Source organism: Vanessa cardui, chromosome 13 (assembly GCF_905220365.1).
Source record: "Vanessa cardui chromosome 13, ilVanCard2.1, whole genome shotgun sequence".
In the NCBI taxonomy this organism is placed as follows: domain Eukaryota; kingdom Metazoa; phylum Arthropoda; class Insecta; order Lepidoptera; family Nymphalidae; genus Vanessa; species Vanessa cardui.
Genome location: NC_061135.1, coordinates 11,332,458 through 11,350,731, shown reverse-complemented (window position 1 = coordinate 11,350,731; position 18,274 = coordinate 11,332,458). Strand labels below are relative to the sequence as shown.

Below are 18,274 nucleotides of genomic sequence, written 5' to 3'. Positions count from 1 at the left end.
GCTGCTAGCAAGCACCACTATATATATATATGTATGTGTGTTTATAATTCATCTCGTGCTCGGCGGTGAAGGAAAACATCGTGAGGAAACCTGCATGTGTGTAATTTCATTTAAATTCTGCCACATGTGCATTCCACCAACCTGCATTGGAACAGCGTGGTGGAATATGTTCCAAACTTAATGGGAGAGGAGGCCATCACATCATTAAATATTTACGGCAAACTATTTTAACACTTATTAGGTGACTTTGAACTGTCGATATAACAAAATCAAACAGGGTCAAATAATATAGATTTATTTATTATAATATACGAATACAGTGCAAATAAAACTCTTCACTACGACTCATACAATAAGGAATGGTTTAGCTTGAAACTGAAGGCTGGTATTGAGCAGCTAAACGCTTGATTTCATTTGCCTTAGCGTTGTACTCCTTAGTGAAGGGGTGCTCTGGGTGTGATTCCAACAGCTGATCTAGGTAGCGAGATGATACCTGAAATAATAATTATTATATTATATACATAAAACATTTGATGAACTATTTTACTTGAAATTACCAGTACCACATTTTATATAACATGTTTATTATGAAAGGAATAAGGAAAAAGTTATAAATTAAACATTTTCAATACATCTTTATGTGAGTAAAAAATGGTACGTAACCTTGTCAAAGTGTATAACGAGAAAACTTTTTGAGCGAAATTGAACATTGTGTCTAAGTACAAATTTTCATTTCGTTCATACTGAAAATGTACTTTATTTTGTCCCATACAGTAAAGTATTTTTTACACAAAAAATATTATTTTATAGTGTTCATAGTTTTAAAATAAAAATATAATGATTGCATGAATCAAAAGTTACATATTCTAGTAACACTTACAAACACACAAAAACTTGATGGAGTAATTCATCATCTCATAAAAAGTTAAGTCTATTCACTATTGTCTATGCATTGTCCCTATGTTTGACTTTCCTAATGGATCAAAATACCAATTAATTATATCATACTGATTTTTACAAATAGATATATCTTTCCTATTATATACTCGAAGTATTGACGCCTATGACCAATATAATAAAAAAAAATTATTCTTACTTCAGGCAGTTTGCCACTGTGAGCAGCCGTGACAGCCAGACCGAGAAGCAACTCGGGCTGTTGTGGAGCTCGAGCTTGGGCCTCTGTTAACATTTGCTCAGCTTCCTCCCACATGCCTGCAATCATATAATCAAGCTGTAATTAACTGTTATTTATCTCAACTATTTATTAACTGTTATTTATCTCAATTATTTGGAGTCACCACTACTCAAGCACTACTCACATTCTTCTATAGTCCACTAAGGACATGTTCATGTTACATAATTGAATTAGAAATAAATCATGACAATGAGAAATATTAATTTAAATAATTGTATTTAACTAACATGACGTTGTTTGAAATGTTAAAAAAGAGCAACTACTGAGTTTCTTGTCGGTTCTTCTCGGTAGAATCTGTTTTCTGAACCGGTCTTCGCTTACTAGTAAAATGACGATTCAAAAGTGCTTGTAAAAGCCTACTCGAATAAAGTTTATTTTGATTCGATTTGATTTGATTTAGAAGAAATGTTTCAAGTACCACCTTACAGTATTACATGAAATGTAAAGTTAATAGCTATTATAACAAAGAATAACTTGAATTATATAATAATACTGTGAAGTAACAAAGAATGTTAGTAGGAGAATGTCTTGATTCAAATCGCTAATTTATCTATAAGTATTAACCCTTTGAAAAAAATATTTCAGAATCCTCCATGGAGCAGAGGCATTGGAGCTGCGTGCATTCACTTTACAGTGCCTGTTGGCCATGAACCGACCAGACCTTGCTCGCAATAAATTTGAAATAAGAATTAACCTCTGGAAGCGGCTGCAGCAGCGCCTACAGCTGCGGGTCCGGCGCCCAGGGCTCCGAGCCGTTCAGCCAATTCCATTATACTATAGTGCGCATCTTGTACTCCAGGACCACCCTAAAACAAATAATAAACATTACCACCTTGAATAATTATAAAATGATTAATAAACATAAATTAACATACTGCTCTGCTGTAATCATTATTATACTGTGTATAAAAGTAAAGTAAAGTAAAGTAACAGCCTGTAAATTTCCCACTGCTGAGATAAGGCCTCCTCTTCCATTAAGGAGAGGGTTTTGGAACATATTTCACCACGCTGTTCCAATGCGGGTTGGTGGAATGCACATGTGGCAGAATTTCTATGAAATTAGACACATGCATGGTTTCCTCACGATGTTGTCCTTCACCGCCGAGCACGAGATGAATTATAAACACATATTAAGCACATATATATAGTGGTGCTTGCCTGGGTTTGAACCCGCAATCATCGGTTAAGATGCACGCGTTCTAACCACTGGGCCATCTCAGCTCTCATAAGCCCGGCTAGCTCAGTCGGTAGAGCATGAGACTCTTACTGTGTATATAAAAGACAAATGCTTGATGAAATACACACAGACACATTTCTGTACAACTTGAGTACAATTCTCAGTTTAAGGGATTATTGAGCCAGTATACAAATATAACTACATCCATTCATCAAAGAAATTATATTAAAATTATCATTCTACAATATTGTATTATAAGGAAATTTCAACACCATTGCAGTCAAGTTTCAAATAAGTCATCTGTCAGCTTAAATATTAAAATAAAAAAACATACCTGTGCCAAATTGAGCCAAGCTTGAGCTAATTGCGTGAGAGTGCCGTCATCTTCAATATCCTGCAATGCTTTCAGCTGCTTGCGAGCAAGGTCTGGTCGGTTCATGGCCAACAGGCACTGTAAAGTGAATGCACGCAGCTCCAATGCCTCTGCTCCATGGAGGATTCTGAATTTTTTTTTCAAATGGTTAAGACTTATAGGTAGATTACCGATATGAATCAAGACATTCTCCTATTAACATTCTTTGTTACATCACAATACCTTTTATATAATGCTTTTTAAACGAAAATATAGTGTTATAAAGATATATTTCAATAAGTTGTGTTATGTTTAACAATCTGCTTAATAATGAAAGTTATACACAATACAAATAAACTGTATTAAAATGTATAGACAAACAAAATATTAAGTTAGCATTAAGCTAACTTGTTTTAAAGTGTCTATATACTTACTGTATTAGCACAAAGTTTGCATACTAAAAAGAAATACCTCTTTGTGATTTTTTTTACCTAATTGTGATTGTTACACAATATTTTTGCGATATGGTTTATTTTGGATGTGTATTTAATCACTTAATATTATACTTAATATAATATCTATTAACTATATCAAATTCACTATATATTGTTTTTAAATGCATTATAGTTCTGGCTTAAATCTGTACTTCCTGTTACACATAAATTAAAAGAATTTTATATTATTTTTATTATAAATAAAAAAAGAAACATAATTTCAGGTAGTACTATAGTATTGTAGCATTTAAAAAACAAATTACATAATCTATGTGAATTTAAAAGAATGTGCTATTTCATTAAATCACTTACTTTAAGGCCGCTTCATAGTTTTCTTCGTGATAGTATATGGTAGCAGCGACTATTAAAAATATTTCATTAGTAAGCTCGGTTCCCTTCGCAACCTGTAAGTATAAATATAAAAGAAATGAGTAACATGTTTTAGAATTTGTGACACATATAATGAACAGAATATTATAAATGCAAAAACATTTGTTACATGTCTTAACTATTTAACAAATCATCATAAAATTTTATAAATATGTACTGTATGTGGTAGTGAAAAGCTTGTGGGTGAAGCTACAGGTGGTAATCAGTGATTAGTATTATAATAAACTGTTCTGAATTCACACCTTATTGAGATATGGACTTGGTTTTATTAGATATCATTTTGAATTTTCCTGCATACGAATCAAAAACCAATGCTCAATGAATATTTAAACCAAAATAGGCAATAATTAATAACAGTTTGCCTTATGATTTACTTACTTAGAAGCAAGGTTATAAGGTTTAATTTGAAATTTATTATATTTATTCATATTCTTAACATATTCGTAGCGGCATACTAAATGGTTATATTTGTAATTATTTAACAATATAGTGGTTTTAATTCTGCACAATTTCAGTAGAACTTTTCACATGCAACTGATTTGATCATTTATGGAGGGCTCAAATGAGAAGGAAAACTTTGAAACCTTCATGTATGAGATAAAATAAATTACTTTATCTTAAATATAGTAACTAAACTTACCCTAGTGTCAATGTCGGCTACAATGGCTGGTTTATTAGCATCTGGCGACAAGTATTCCACTAAGCTTTTAAGAGGTTGTAGCATAGGGTCGGCACTTCTAAGTTCTTGAAGTACAATTCTGAAGTTACCTTGGGCAATGTACGATCTATAGAGAAATGAATCTCTTTGCAGAGTCACCATGGGAGAAGAAGGCTGAAAGAGATAAAAGTTGATGGTAAGACAACAAATATCTCTAAATTCTCCAGAGTATTCGCTGCATTAATGGTGGCTGCAATAACATATTTTTGAGTAAATCATAGTTGACTGCCAAGTGTTTTAGTGGGAAGATTTTACTGTTTTGAACAATGATAATATATAAATGATATATTTCAATTTCAGCACAATTAATCATGAGGATTTGTAGCATCAAAACAAATGTCAACACGTCATCCCAGACACTGCTTTGCCGATTTAGTTGTAAATTACACTTACAAATACAGTTTTAATTCAAGTTTTAAATGTATAACAATTTACTCACGTTCACATTTTGTGCCTCGTTGATAGCTTGTTGATAGTTTCCAACATAAAAAGCATTTTTAACATCGAAAAGTTCATCAACGTCCTGCTGCTGACGTGCCATCTTGACAACAAATGTCAATTGTCATTTTGCGACATTGACGTCTAGATAACCTGTTCAAAAACGTTATAAAATAATGAATTAAATGTTATGTGAAAAAATATTGAATAATTTAAAAATAAACTATAGATTCAATAAAAGTATACAAATATATTATTTATTAAGTTATATAAATATAAAATATATGTGTTTCATTTTCTATTTAAACATACACATCTCCTTTTTTATCCTTTATTAATTTTTACAAACTTCTTTGAATAATACATGCCCATCAGTTTTTCCTTTGCTTCAATGAATGTTTTGTATATAATTCAAAATCCAAATTATGATCGATTGTTAAGAAGACAAGATAACAAAGCAGGTAAGGTGCGATTAAAATACAACTAGTTTTTTTTATTATTATAACATTCTTTAGAAAGTTCTCTTATCTCCGTAGCATTCAACGGACAATAAGACGCTTTTCAATGATTTTGTTTCAAAAGGTAAGGTAAGTTCCAATTTTTTGCAGGAACAATAAAACCTTCCACAAACTCAGGTACATAAATATAGAGGTGCGCAATTGCTAATCAAAATTACACAGTTGTAATACACGAATCAAAATATGAATTCCATATTGACAAGACAAATAATGTACAAAAACATAAATAAATTATTTTCAAGACTAGTTCATGAAAATGACTTGATGTTAGAGCTCAGCGAAAGTATGTCGGAGAAGGTTTTTTTATTCCACGATACCATTAATCTTTCTATGGTCAAACACTTAATATTTTTGTTTTCCGCTTTGAAAGGTGAGTGAGTTCTGAGTTGTGTAATGACAGTTACAAGGGATATAATATCTTAGTGCTTAAGTAGCGCATAAGCGCTGCAAGTAAATATTTTTACAATACTACAACAAACATTACATGACCAATTTGCATTGTACATAGTAAAAAATATTTTTGAAGAAATGTCCTGAATCCTTGGATTATACGCAAAATATTAGTGAAAAACAGTTTTATCCTAACAGATAAAAATATATTTCGTGTGTCAATGCAAATCAGTCCAGTAATCATTAAACGACACTACAAAGCTTTATCACTATTGCTAACAACTGTCATTCTAATCAAGTTACATTTTAACTAAGTGATTTCCGACACATTGGCCGATATTCCGACGTCTATCTTATCTTAAAAGCAATATAACATTAGCAGGTAACTATTAAGAAAAAAAATTAAGCCGTGAACAAACGCAGCGCTTAATTGCTGAAATCTGTTTTAAGCCATTTCTAATTTTATGATTTTATTGTAATTTTTATCTTTGAAATTAGTTAGTAGATATCATTGATATGTACAATAGTAGATATAGTTTGTGTATTTACGATGATATTTCATTGTTATAACTACTGAATGCAGTTTTTTTTATTCTACATAACTACTACACTGCTTTTAATAGTATGATTGATTCTGATCATATATTCAAAGAAAAATAAGCACCTAATTAGGTCGTTGAGGCAATGTATTGTTTACGTATTGTTTCATCATTTAGATATAGTTTCACTAAACAAACTAAAAAATAAAATTTTAAACATATGTAACAATCCTTAAAAAACGTAATACATATTTCAAAACCGAACAATAAAGTAGGCACAAAAAGTCAGACAAGCTACCCAAATTTAATGCAGTCGTCGACGTTTCTGTGAATCGACTTTCAATTTACTTTTAAACCCCACAATACACCGAGACGTTTATGAAAACGTCTCAACGAAACTTAACCGTCGAGAAAATTATAACCGCCGTATGCAGGCCCGGTGCAGCGACAGATGTTCGGGCCCTGTGAAAGGTCTCTCAAGGTACCTTTGTACCTTGGGGTCATTGGCTTGAATGAATTTTTGCAGCGCAAAATCTTATCGGAACTCACCCAATAATGGGGTAAGATTTATGCGGTGGGAAAGAGATTTGATTTAATTTTATTTTAGTAGCCTAACGAGGTGAATTTACTGGGTCGATTTTGATCTGGACGATATCGGTTCTGGAAATAAATTCGAAATTTGACTAGGTATATCACTTATTTATTACGTGTATTATCTATTTATACAAAATTATGTGATTTCATTTCTAAAAAGAATGACCTAATTTCATATGTTTTTGATAAAGAAATCAAATATTTAACATACAAATAACTATATGACTAACAAATATTTATTGAAACATTTAGTATTTATATAATTTATGAGTTGTCTATCTTTGTGTTTATATATTTAATTAAACAGTAGTATGTAATTTAAGTATACCGAATTATTATATGAATATCGTATACTTTTTTTTAGAAGTCTTAGTATAATTAGACGCAATTTTAATTTTAAAATGAATGTTAAATTTCCCTAAATTTTTGTTATAACACCAAACAATTGTCCGATGTAGTGCAAAGTTCACTGAACTCTACAAGTGCTGACCCTTTTCCATCACAACCCTTATGACGGGCTCCACTCTCGCTGAGACATCGAGGAAGTTTCACAGGGAAGTAAATCTTCCATTTCACTTCCTCTTGCAAAAACCCAATATCTTCATCCTTGTCATTCGTTCGCGAAAACTCCACCGATAGCCTCAAATGAGCCTACTGTTATTAAGGAATCTTTTGTGTTTTTCCAAATTGAAAGTTCTTTGATCCGACCGTAGGCTGACATAAATTCTCTGTAGCGATTAAATGATTACGTTACAGTCGTTTTGATGAAAAGTTGAACCAAATTAATGACGCGAGTTTGTACTGCTGCAGGAAAAGTTTAGCGCTTAATCATAGGGCAAAAAGGTATAAAGAATTACCAAAATATATAACGCGCGATTACTTTTTAACTTCTCTTTGATACATAAAAATAAAAGGTTATTACTTCAAGGTAACTCGTAGCTTCACACGTTTTGACAAATGACAAGAATTTGTTGTTTTATTGTTATTTACATCTTGTGATAAATCGTTCGATAGGATTATTTATAATTTCTTAAAATATGGAAAAAATATAAAACCATTTTTTCTAATAAATGTAAAAACGCATGTAATTTCGAGTGACAGTAGTTACTAATGACACTATCGCATAAAAAGGTAAAGTATATTATTATAGAATAAATAAAACCATGTGATTTTATTTTTCCTATGACGTACATAAATCAGTTGAAACGTCAAATTGTTTAATAAGTAACAGAAAGTATTCTCAAAAAAAGGGATTCATCATTTATATTTTCATACCGGAACCGAGCTTCCGATATAAAAAAAAAATCGTAAATAAAAACCGAAGAAACTACGGAAACTTTTCGATGCTCCAAAATTGATTCTCCATACAGAACTTGTCTGCGCGCACATCCGCTCCGCTTAGCGCTCACAGTGCGCCGCAAAAAAAAATGCTCACCGGCACAATAGTCCGTCTCGCATCTGCTATCCGGCGTTTTATAAGCAGATGTTCTTAAAGGGGCCAAGAAAAAAATCAGTACCTGCGTACTTTTGTATTACGTATTGTTGTCCCGCCGTGTACTTATTCCTGAACTTGAGTTGCGCGGAGGGTGACAAAGTCGCCGATCGGGATATTCTCACGCATCGAGTAACCCCGTTAATTTTAAGTTTGTACTGTCTGATTAAGGAAATTGTGCCGTCGTTATTTACATTAATAATAATGAGGTGGTAATGAATATAGGGCACAAGTAATTTGAGAAAATATACCGATTAATTATTGGGTACTACTACGCCTTCGATTCAAAGTGTACACACAGTAAATTGCCATATCAATTTTAAATTGGCCATTCTCGATTTACCCTGCAATGCTTCAAACCATAGAATTTATGTCTTTTATTTAATTATTTGGTGATATACTTAAACACATCACTGAACATAAACCTAAACGATCACGTGCTTGAACTAATTCATACTGTTGTTTACATGCTATGTTACGTATATTAAGATGCATGTATATGCATTTAATTATGTCAAGTGTCTATTCTAACGCTTGGACACCCCACAGCACCGACTTTGAACTAAAAATCTATGGATCTTCCATCTCTTGTGACTCTGTACAATGAGATATTCCGTAATTGTGTTGCTTGTTCGTATGTTCCATGTACCTCAGGATTGTCGTCTTGTAAATAAACGTTACGGTGCTCTTTGTGTTTGTGAGTTGAGCGTCAGCTTGTCTAGGTAAGATTTGTATTCTTCATAGCATTATTGCGTGTCAGAAATGTCGAAAAAAGACAGACAAAGAGACTTTTGTCCTTCAAATGCTTATAAAATTTCAGTGATGTCTGCGCCATAAGTATTTATCGTAAGCATTACCTGTTTCAACAAGGGTTATAATAATGAACCAGACTGACAATAATCATTTAATAGTTCTAGGTCAAGATTATCTGCGATTTCAGTCGGCATCATTAAATCTAGCACATCTGATGAAGCTAAACATGATAATGAATGACACCCCATCACCAAATAAAGGTCAGAAGTAAATTCATATGACCAATAAAGTAATGTTTTCTCCAAAGCACCCTTATGATGTAGCCACTGTATCCACTATTCCAATCGAACGTTATTTTGACGTATTCCATGCGTTTTCATGGTTAATATATCTTTATTCATAGTACAACACTATTCGAATATAATTACTTATATCGAGTTAAATTGTTATTACTCCGTTTCCAAACAGCTCCGTCGATAAAAACGAAATAGTGTTTACGTTGCAGTTGTCCTCTCTCGATATAATTCAGAATCCATCATAAAGTTATAAGGATATATAGGAGTATAAATTTAATATGCGAAATCACTATAACCTTGACTAAAATTTACTCACGTATTTAATTTGTATTGAGAAAACCATGGGTTATTTTTTTTTTATAACATTCATTTTATTTATACGTTCGATAATTTTTCTTATGCAATATTTAAAAATAAAATTAAATAGGTGAGTGTTTTAAAATAAATATCCAATTCAGTTTAGAGCAAAAAGGTTTTAATATTGACGTGATCATAATTGAAGTTTTTAAATTTATCGTATTAAAATACCAGAAAAATATTTTTTTATCTGTATATTATTATACTAAGCATTAATAAATTTTACACAAATTCATATTCTATCACTATAAAAATAAGGAATACCTTAAAATTATAGATTTTTAAGATAAATTTTGAGATATAACAATAAAATTAATAAATTTACCTAACTAATTCGTCCCCGCTCCCTAGTTAGTGACTCCGATTCAGGTACCTACTTAAGTATTTAAAATTCGCCAAACAAAAAAACTGATTCGTTCTTGTTTGTAAAAGTACCCTGCTTTAAACCGGGTCTAATTATAATATGTTTTAAAGAACCCTCTCCTACGTCGTGTGCACTGTTAATAATAAATCTTTATGTGGAAAATGGATTTCAATGTTGTATTTTTAAAATATGAATAAAATTGACACATTTTTTATTAAGATTACTATTAAAATTACATAAATAGAAATATTTCAATAAAAATAAACAATCACGTACCTCAATTCAATTCATGTAAAACTTTATAAATATATTTAAATGTGTTCAATCATTTCATTAATCTATTATGAGTTTTAAGCTTCTGTAGTTGTAAAACGCAGCTGATATGTTTTAATGGGAAACGTCTTAAAAACCAACTGAAACTACAATAGCAACTATGAGTTAATCTTTTGAGATGACTTATTTTGACAGTAGAATAGCATATTTAAAAAAATATGTATACATATATTGAAAATAATATAATGTTTTGATCAGCGTTTATTGACGTACTAATCAATTTCCCAATCAAGTAACATCTATAAATAGTAATGTATGCTTTAATCTCTACTATAATTAGAAACATCCAAGATGGTATGATTAAAGGAAGGAAACTTATGAGGATTCCGAACAATTACAAACACTTTTACTTTCAATTATAATTTATATTGCATTTTTAATTTGGAACAATTTCACTGTCTAATAGTTTTTTGAATTCTAAAACGGCATAAAATCAATACAATTCTGAACCTTCAAATAATGTACATATATAATATAATATATGATAACATAAAAAAAAAACTTCTTATACCAATTGCGATTGATCGGAACTTGATTCAAAACGTTGCGTGAAGATTTACACTAAAGCTAGTTGATTCCCGTGGCTTCCCTCTCGTTATAGGAGTTGGTCGTCAGGTAACATATAAGTAGTTTACGTCTTTCCTTGAATTTCAAGCTTACTTAATACCCATTTCCATCAAATTCGATTCAATAGTTTGAGCGTAAAAGAGCTACAAACAAATAGATTTATAATATAAAATATAAGATTATAATATAATTTCCCATTTATAATATAAAGGTATATTAAATTAAAAATAGATAACCGAACCATTAACATGTAGGCGGAAACTATTTTGTAATATTTTTTTTATCTAACTCATTATGACTCTAAGATATTTACTAATTTTTATTAAATATTTACACATTAAAATCTAAAACGATGTCACTGGTATTAAATAATTTATTTTAATATTTACAACGCCAGTGGTTAAACTTAATTCAGGCTTATCATTTATTCTACCGCTAAATAGCGATGTTTTACGGACATTGTTGTTTCGCTATAAAGAAAGAGCGAGCCAGTTCATTTTGTGTACAGTGGACCTTTGAAGGGCAGGGAAGTGTATCATAAGGCCATAGCCTATTTGCGTATCGTTTTCATAAAAGAAATTAAAATAATTAACACTTTTAAAAAAGGAACACTGCATAATTTTTAATATGCCAGACACGTTTTTTTTTCGTCGTTTTTATTTAATTCTTAATTCCAATTTTGTTACAACTGTAATGACCTGACACCTCCTTTTTGTAGTTACGATAGTATTATGATAATAACTGATTTTGAATGTAAGTTGGAGGATAACATTTTTTAAAATTGTATAGTTAGTTGATTTAATATATTTATTTGAATGTACTATCTTTATTTTAAGCGCAAAGCTAATTCTTAATTCCAATTTTGTTACAACTGTAATGACCTGACACCTCCTTTTTGTAGTTACGATAGTATTATGATAATAACTGATTTTGAATGTAAGTTGGAGGATAACATTTTTTAAAATTGTATAGTTAGTTGATTTAATATATTTATTTGAATGTACTATCTTTATTTTAAGCGCAAAGCTAAGTATATGCTACTAACATACATAGCTGCAATTAACATATTGTTTTATCTCGTTAGCTCAGCTATGTTTTCGCTTGCACGCTGAGGGGACAGCGAATAGTATCATCGCCTATATCGTTACGTTTTTAACAATAGCATACAATATATATGTATGCAACAAATAAAATCATTATATAGGCTATATAATAAAAGACGTGTTTTCATTTGTTTTATTTATTGTTTATTATTATGTACATAATTGTGATATTAATTGATTTGGTTCATTAGTTTTCAAATAATGCTCTTGAGTTATATGTCATATATGTAAATATCTCATAAGGGGATGACCTTATGAGATATTTACATGACATATAACTCAACTTAACTCGTGAGAGATGTCCCATTTTAAAGGTAAAGTTTGAAAATTATTTTACCACTTTACATGGTTGTTGGACTTTTGCGCAAACCTCTGTGAAGGTACCACCTAGTCGTAATATATACACCGCAATTTTTGGTATTTTTTGTTCCATTTTGAAGGGTGAGTGAGCCAGTACATACTATATGTCACAAAGTATATACACTACTTTATATACTAGCATCTTAGTTCCTGAGGTTGGTGGCAAACTGTGAAAAATACAGCGCCAATGTCTATGAGCGATGGTGATCATTTACTATCAGATGGCACATTCCGTCTAGACAGTCAGATCGCCGACGTAATAAAAAAAACATGCTGCTGCAATGCGGGGTAGAAGATACGATTGTGGCAGATTTTCATCCGACACATACAAATATTCTTATGATCTTTGGCCTTAACACCGAGCTAGGCATGAATAACAAACATAAATAAATCACATAAAAATTCATCAATGGTGATCGCAGTGCATTGAACCCGCCCATCATGGGCTAAGATTTAAGTCCTAACCTTAAATCCAGAAAAACCGTATAAACACATACAAACAATTTATTACAAAAATGTGTAAATAAAGCTTAAGACTTCATCAATTACTATAAAGGGTAAAAAACTAGTACTGTGTAGTGAGAGTTAAGAGTCTGCATAGAATCTAAGTGCCGGCGATAGTTTACATTGAATTCCATATTGTAACATAACGATTAGAAAGTTGTTTTATAAACCTACTTGAATTAAAAATGTGTTCTTTTTGATTTTTGAAGATTGGTGCTTTTTTGATATGAGTCTCGACTTGTTCGTTTGACAAGGTACCCACTTGTTATAATATAGCATGTAAATATATTTGTTTTAATTTAACTAACATACACGTAGCTTTATCTTTAAAGCTTTATCTTTAATTCAACAAATAATGTGGAGGTAGATTTTAAATATTATCAATAGATTATCCATAGGTTTTGATATGACATAATATCAAAACCTATTCCTTACAATTATTATATCAATTTGAAGAAGTATATTTTTGTATTACGTTTATTGTAGTATACAATAAATAAACTCTTAAAATATCTTAATATGAGTTGGCTAGCCTGTCCAGATTCAATCGTTAGAATACGCCTGTCTGGCTGTCTCTCTCCCTTCCATTTCAAAGAACAATTAGTTTTTGCATCACAGCCGATGTCATGGACACAAGTTAGTCTTATAAATTTTCAGTTTTTAGATTTGAAACAATGGAATTATATGTGATCTTTTCATTTCAAAAATATAAGAAAAAAAAACTTATTTGAAAAATATAATGAAATTGATTTTTTTACCAAATCATGCCGTTGATTACAGTTTTGAGGAGTTTTTTCTTTCTATACTATGTCTAAAGTCTGTCTAATTTAAATATTCTGCTTACATACTTATCAATTAAAAACTCTTAATGTATCTAGTGTATTTTTATAGTCGCACTAATTGTATCAAACTGATAAAAAGATTGAGAACAAATAAATATAGTACGAGTATAATAATGAAAAATGAAATATTCGTAATATTTTCAAAAATGGCAAAATATATAAGTTGATTAATTTGTAACTCATATTATTTATTTTATGATCACAGGAACGAGCTAGGCTATTATATTAAAATAAGAAATCAATATATTGCAATTTTTTTAAATATAGTTTAGTATATCAAAACAGTCCTAGGTTAGATAGTCAGTCCGCGTGATTTCGTAGCGAACGCTGCCAAATTTGTAACAGACACACTAAAACTTTGCATTGAAAAATTGTAGATTTCTAAAATTCATACAAACTAATTCAGCAACACCAACATTCTTTATATTGTAGACGAGTATATTTAGAGATCGTACAATATACTTGAAAATTTGTTATTATTTAAATCAATATTTTCTTATGTCATTCCAAAATTGACGCTGAATTAAAATCCTTAATTAAGTCGTTGAAATTAAAGACGGGTAACATTTAATATGACGATATATTCATTCTTTAAACGTTACAAGATTTAGAATTACCTAAATTGTATAAGATAAATAGCATATAAGGTCGATGAAAAAGTAAGTACAACGCCTTGACCTCGAGCAACAGTCAAGTTACCAATGAATAGGTAATACTGCTCAGGAACGCGCTAAACCCAGTAGCTAGAAATACTTCAATGGCTTGAAACTTTAAATGGCAAACTTTTTCATAGGAACAAACTATTTTCTACCCTATATTGAATGCAAAGAACTTTATTTTTTATGAAAAGTAAAGTAACAGCTTCTAAAAGTACTACTGCTGGTCAATGATTACCTCTCCTTTGAAGAGATTGGATTGGTTTATAGTTTCTTCCAAGCTGCAGCGATTTTAGATGACACATGCTGGTCTCCTTAGAATCTTAAAATTCAATAAAAGAACAATAAGTCAATAGTATTACTTTACAAATATATATTACCTTCCACCTGATCGATTAGATTTCGATTATGGATTATTCATTATTAAGAGACACTAGGCAATTGCCCAAGACATCACTCCACAAGTGCACTCTCTGTTCAAGGAATAAGTTTAATCGCAGGATCAACGTTTCACGTGCTTTCCTAGGGGCTACAAATACTAATTACCAAACTTCGGCTTGCTACTGAAAATGTATCGACAGAAAAACCCATACTCTCTAAGTTCCGGTCCGGGTTTTGAATCCAGGGCCTTGAAATCTGTAGTCTTATATAAAACAGAATTGATGACGTTTTAGTCCTAAGATAAAACTGTTTTCATGCCTCCTACGGATCCTACGTAACAATTCAAAGTTCTCTAAATCATTTCTAATAAAGAATTATATAAAATCACATCTTCGTCAAAGGCGCAGATAAAAGGAAGTGTCAGTAATGATGATGCACCCGGGTACTCTGAGTCTACTAATGAGGACCGGTGTAACAGCCTTGCTTACAATGTATACCCTGTAATTATTAGTATAAGGTTTGTATTTGAACGGAACTGGATTACGTTCGGTTCTAGAGTTGCACAAAAGCATATGTTGTACTTATATTAGTATTAAAGATGTTTTAAATATTTATAAACAATATCTGGAATTCGAGTTGGCACAGCGGTTAGAACATCTCAAGCTTAGCCGAAAGTGGACAGTCCAAACCCGGGGATTTTTATGTGCTTAATTTGTTTTATAATTAATTAACAAGGAAGCAAACAATCGTTCGTTACATAAAATTCTACCACGTGTGTATCAGTCTGAATTGGAGCAGCCTGGCGGTTCTTTTTTTTTACAATTTCGATAATTCCTTTTATCACAAATACCTTCGGATCTAAGATGATATCCTGTACCTACTTACAGTTACACTGAATTACTCAACCTTGAAACGATTACACTAGAACATGGCAATACTAAATATTGCTACTTGGACTACGAATATATGATACGTAGGTTAGATACTCTAGGCTAGGATAGGTTACTCAAAGTCCTACCACTAAATACAATAACAACAACAGCCTGTAAATTCCCACTGCTGGACTAAAGACCTCCTCCCCCTTTGAGGAGAAGATTTGGAACATATTCCAAACATCCATCATTCCATAAATACAATAATGGTATGATAAACTTTTATTCTTCTTTTCAAATCGAATAGAGGTTTTATCGTAGTAGTCGTATACACGGTGATACTTTCTTGCAGTACTAAATATGGTTCAGGTATACTGTTTATTCATCAGATATTTTACCCATATGCGATATTGACTACTATCGTCATATCATTTCAAGTAAATACGAACTAAAATCGTGTATCATCCTCTTTTACGATGAGCATCGAGTATCGAATGTCTTTCTTACAAAGGTCAATATTAGATTACTAATTTGTACATCTGCTTTCACGCAAAAAAATAGTTGGCTAGCGTCTGTGGTTCCAATATCAGGTTTTATTTTCATAAACATAATCGGTATTTTCATACTACTTTCATTTTCATACACTTCAAAGTACCTTTACTAATTTTTTTTTTACGATAAATGTAGGCAAATATGCTAATGGGATACGTAATGTTAAGTCACCACCATACATAAAAAAGCGTTTTAAAAAATATTAACCATTCCTTTTACCTCCCCTATGCGCCACCAACCTTGGGAACTAAGATGTTATGTGCCTTGAGACTGTAGTTACGTACTTATACTCACCCTTTAAACCAGAACACGACAAACGGTTTGGCGGTAGAATATCTGATAAGCGGATGGTACCCAACCAGACGTTTGCTTGCACAAAGCTTTTCCACCAAAACAAATGTGTTACGTGTAATAAGAAAATAAAATATTAATTAAAGGGGTAATAAGTAAATTTGATTCTTGAAGTAAGAAATATGGACAGATTTAACCTAAAATTGACTATACCTCCATTATTCTAATTATTTACTTCTTTATATGTAATAAAGTATATTCATTGTTTCTCTATGATATACATTTTTATTATACATATAACATTCGTAAATACTCATTACAAAGAGACTGTATTCCATTCAACATTTATAAAAACTTAAGTTTCATTTTATTTTATTAAATTTTCTTGGCCTCATACATAATACGCTTTTATTAGCTAAATGTGTGCAGAAGTACTTAAAAGGTTGGAATATAGTACCTAATGGCACCTAGTTATGTAAATTTTATTCAGATGACAATATTTTGGTAAAGATCTAATTACTCACAAAGTTACCATACATTTAACTAAACGTAACACTTAGAAATAAAAAATGTACTTAACAATATTATATACGAATATTTTATAAGCACGAGCCTCTTAGTACTACTACCCGTTAAAATTTGTCCAACAATAACCAGCTTCGCTTATTCAATGTACATTCTTGAATGTCTATTTGTTGTATTAAAAAAAAAAAACTAGCTATATATACATACATATTTCAATCTTTTTTTAAATTATCAATTTTTATAATATAAAAATATATTTTTTATACCTAAAAGTATTCTTTTAAACATGTTTTTCAGCTCATAAGTACCACTATGTTTTAATTTTTTTATTGCTTACGTCGCTACCGATAGACCTTAGAAACTTTAAAAATCCAGTCTGAAATCACTAAAAAACACTTGACTTTTATATATTTGTATAGAATATAAATGCAGTGTTAACAGAGAGTACTTATGTATAATTATTTAAAAATTGACGCGCTCCCGACGCGTCCGAGGCGTGTCTCGGAGGCACAAGTGAGTTTAAGTTATTCTGAAGTGCTTGACAAAGGGATATACGAGAAACGAGAATACTGGCAGACTTTATTACTTGCAACATTACAATAGCACCAGAATATGAGACAGTCCTAATAATACGGACAGTATTTGCTTATACACGTTCATATATACAGTCGTGAACGTAGAGAAGAGCAAAAATACCAAATGGCCAAAAACTGCTGTATTCGCGTTTATATGATTAACCTAAAGTTAAATAACATATAGATGTAAGGAATAAATTATCACTGTTTACACATCCTATCAAAATTGTCTACAACTAAGCCATTTAACCATTCTTTTGATAAATTATCAAGTCTGGAACTGAAGGGTTTTGCTTTCGTTTGTATAGGCTTTGTTCGAGCCTTTCCTCATACTTTGACTCCTCCATTTCCAACAAAATTTTGTGCTACCGATAAAAACTCTTCTGTACGAGTCCACATTATAGTTGCGATGTCAGTAAAATAAGTTTCATTACACAATGACTATGATTTTAGTGATGTGTTAAGGATCTCTAGCGAGCATGTAGATCCTAGTCCAGCGGTTAGGTATTCTCATGTTTTAGAACGTTATGACACTTATCGTATTTCCTGGAGCACAGTTTTATCTCAAAGAAATTGAAGTATCATTTCTTAGCACAGTGTTCGCAATCAATTTGCATCGCCGTTTTAACTTTTTTGTGACCTTGCT

General features: G+C 31.2%; 1 protein-coding gene across 1 annotated transcript; it reads right to left on the bottom strand.

Annotated features, from left to right (window-relative positions):
- Nucleotides 1–278: 278 nt before the first annotated feature.
- LOC124534638 (coatomer subunit epsilon) lies at nt 279–4,879 on the bottom strand. Its single transcript, XM_047110591.1, has 7 exons — nt 4,766–4,879; nt 4,249–4,440; nt 3,531–3,622; nt 2,707–2,872; nt 1,890–2,001; nt 1,097–1,212; nt 279–493 (listed from the first exon to the last, which is right to left on the bottom strand). The coding sequence occupies exons 1-7, from the start codon at nt 4,865–4,867 to the stop codon at nt 365–367; spliced, it is 909 nt and encodes a 302-aa protein (XP_046966547.1). The 5' UTR covers nt 4,868–4,879; the 3' UTR covers nt 279–364.
- Nucleotides 4,880–18,274: the final 13,395 nt, after the last annotated feature.

Excerpts from the sequence above, each read along its gene's own strand:
- LOC124534638 (XM_047110591.1), bottom strand. The coding sequence starts at position 4,867 with ATGGCACGTCAGCAGCAGGACGTTGATGAACTTTTCGATGTTAAAAAT. Across the intron at positions 4,441-4,765 it reads ACGAGGCACAAAATGTGAAC|CCTTCTTCTCCCATGGTGAC; the intron begins GTGAGTAAATTG and ends TATCTCTTTCAG. Across the intron at positions 3,623-4,248 it reads TAGCCGACATTGACACTAGG|GTTGCGAAGGGAACCGAGCT; the intron begins GTAAGTTTAGTT and ends TTATACTTACAG.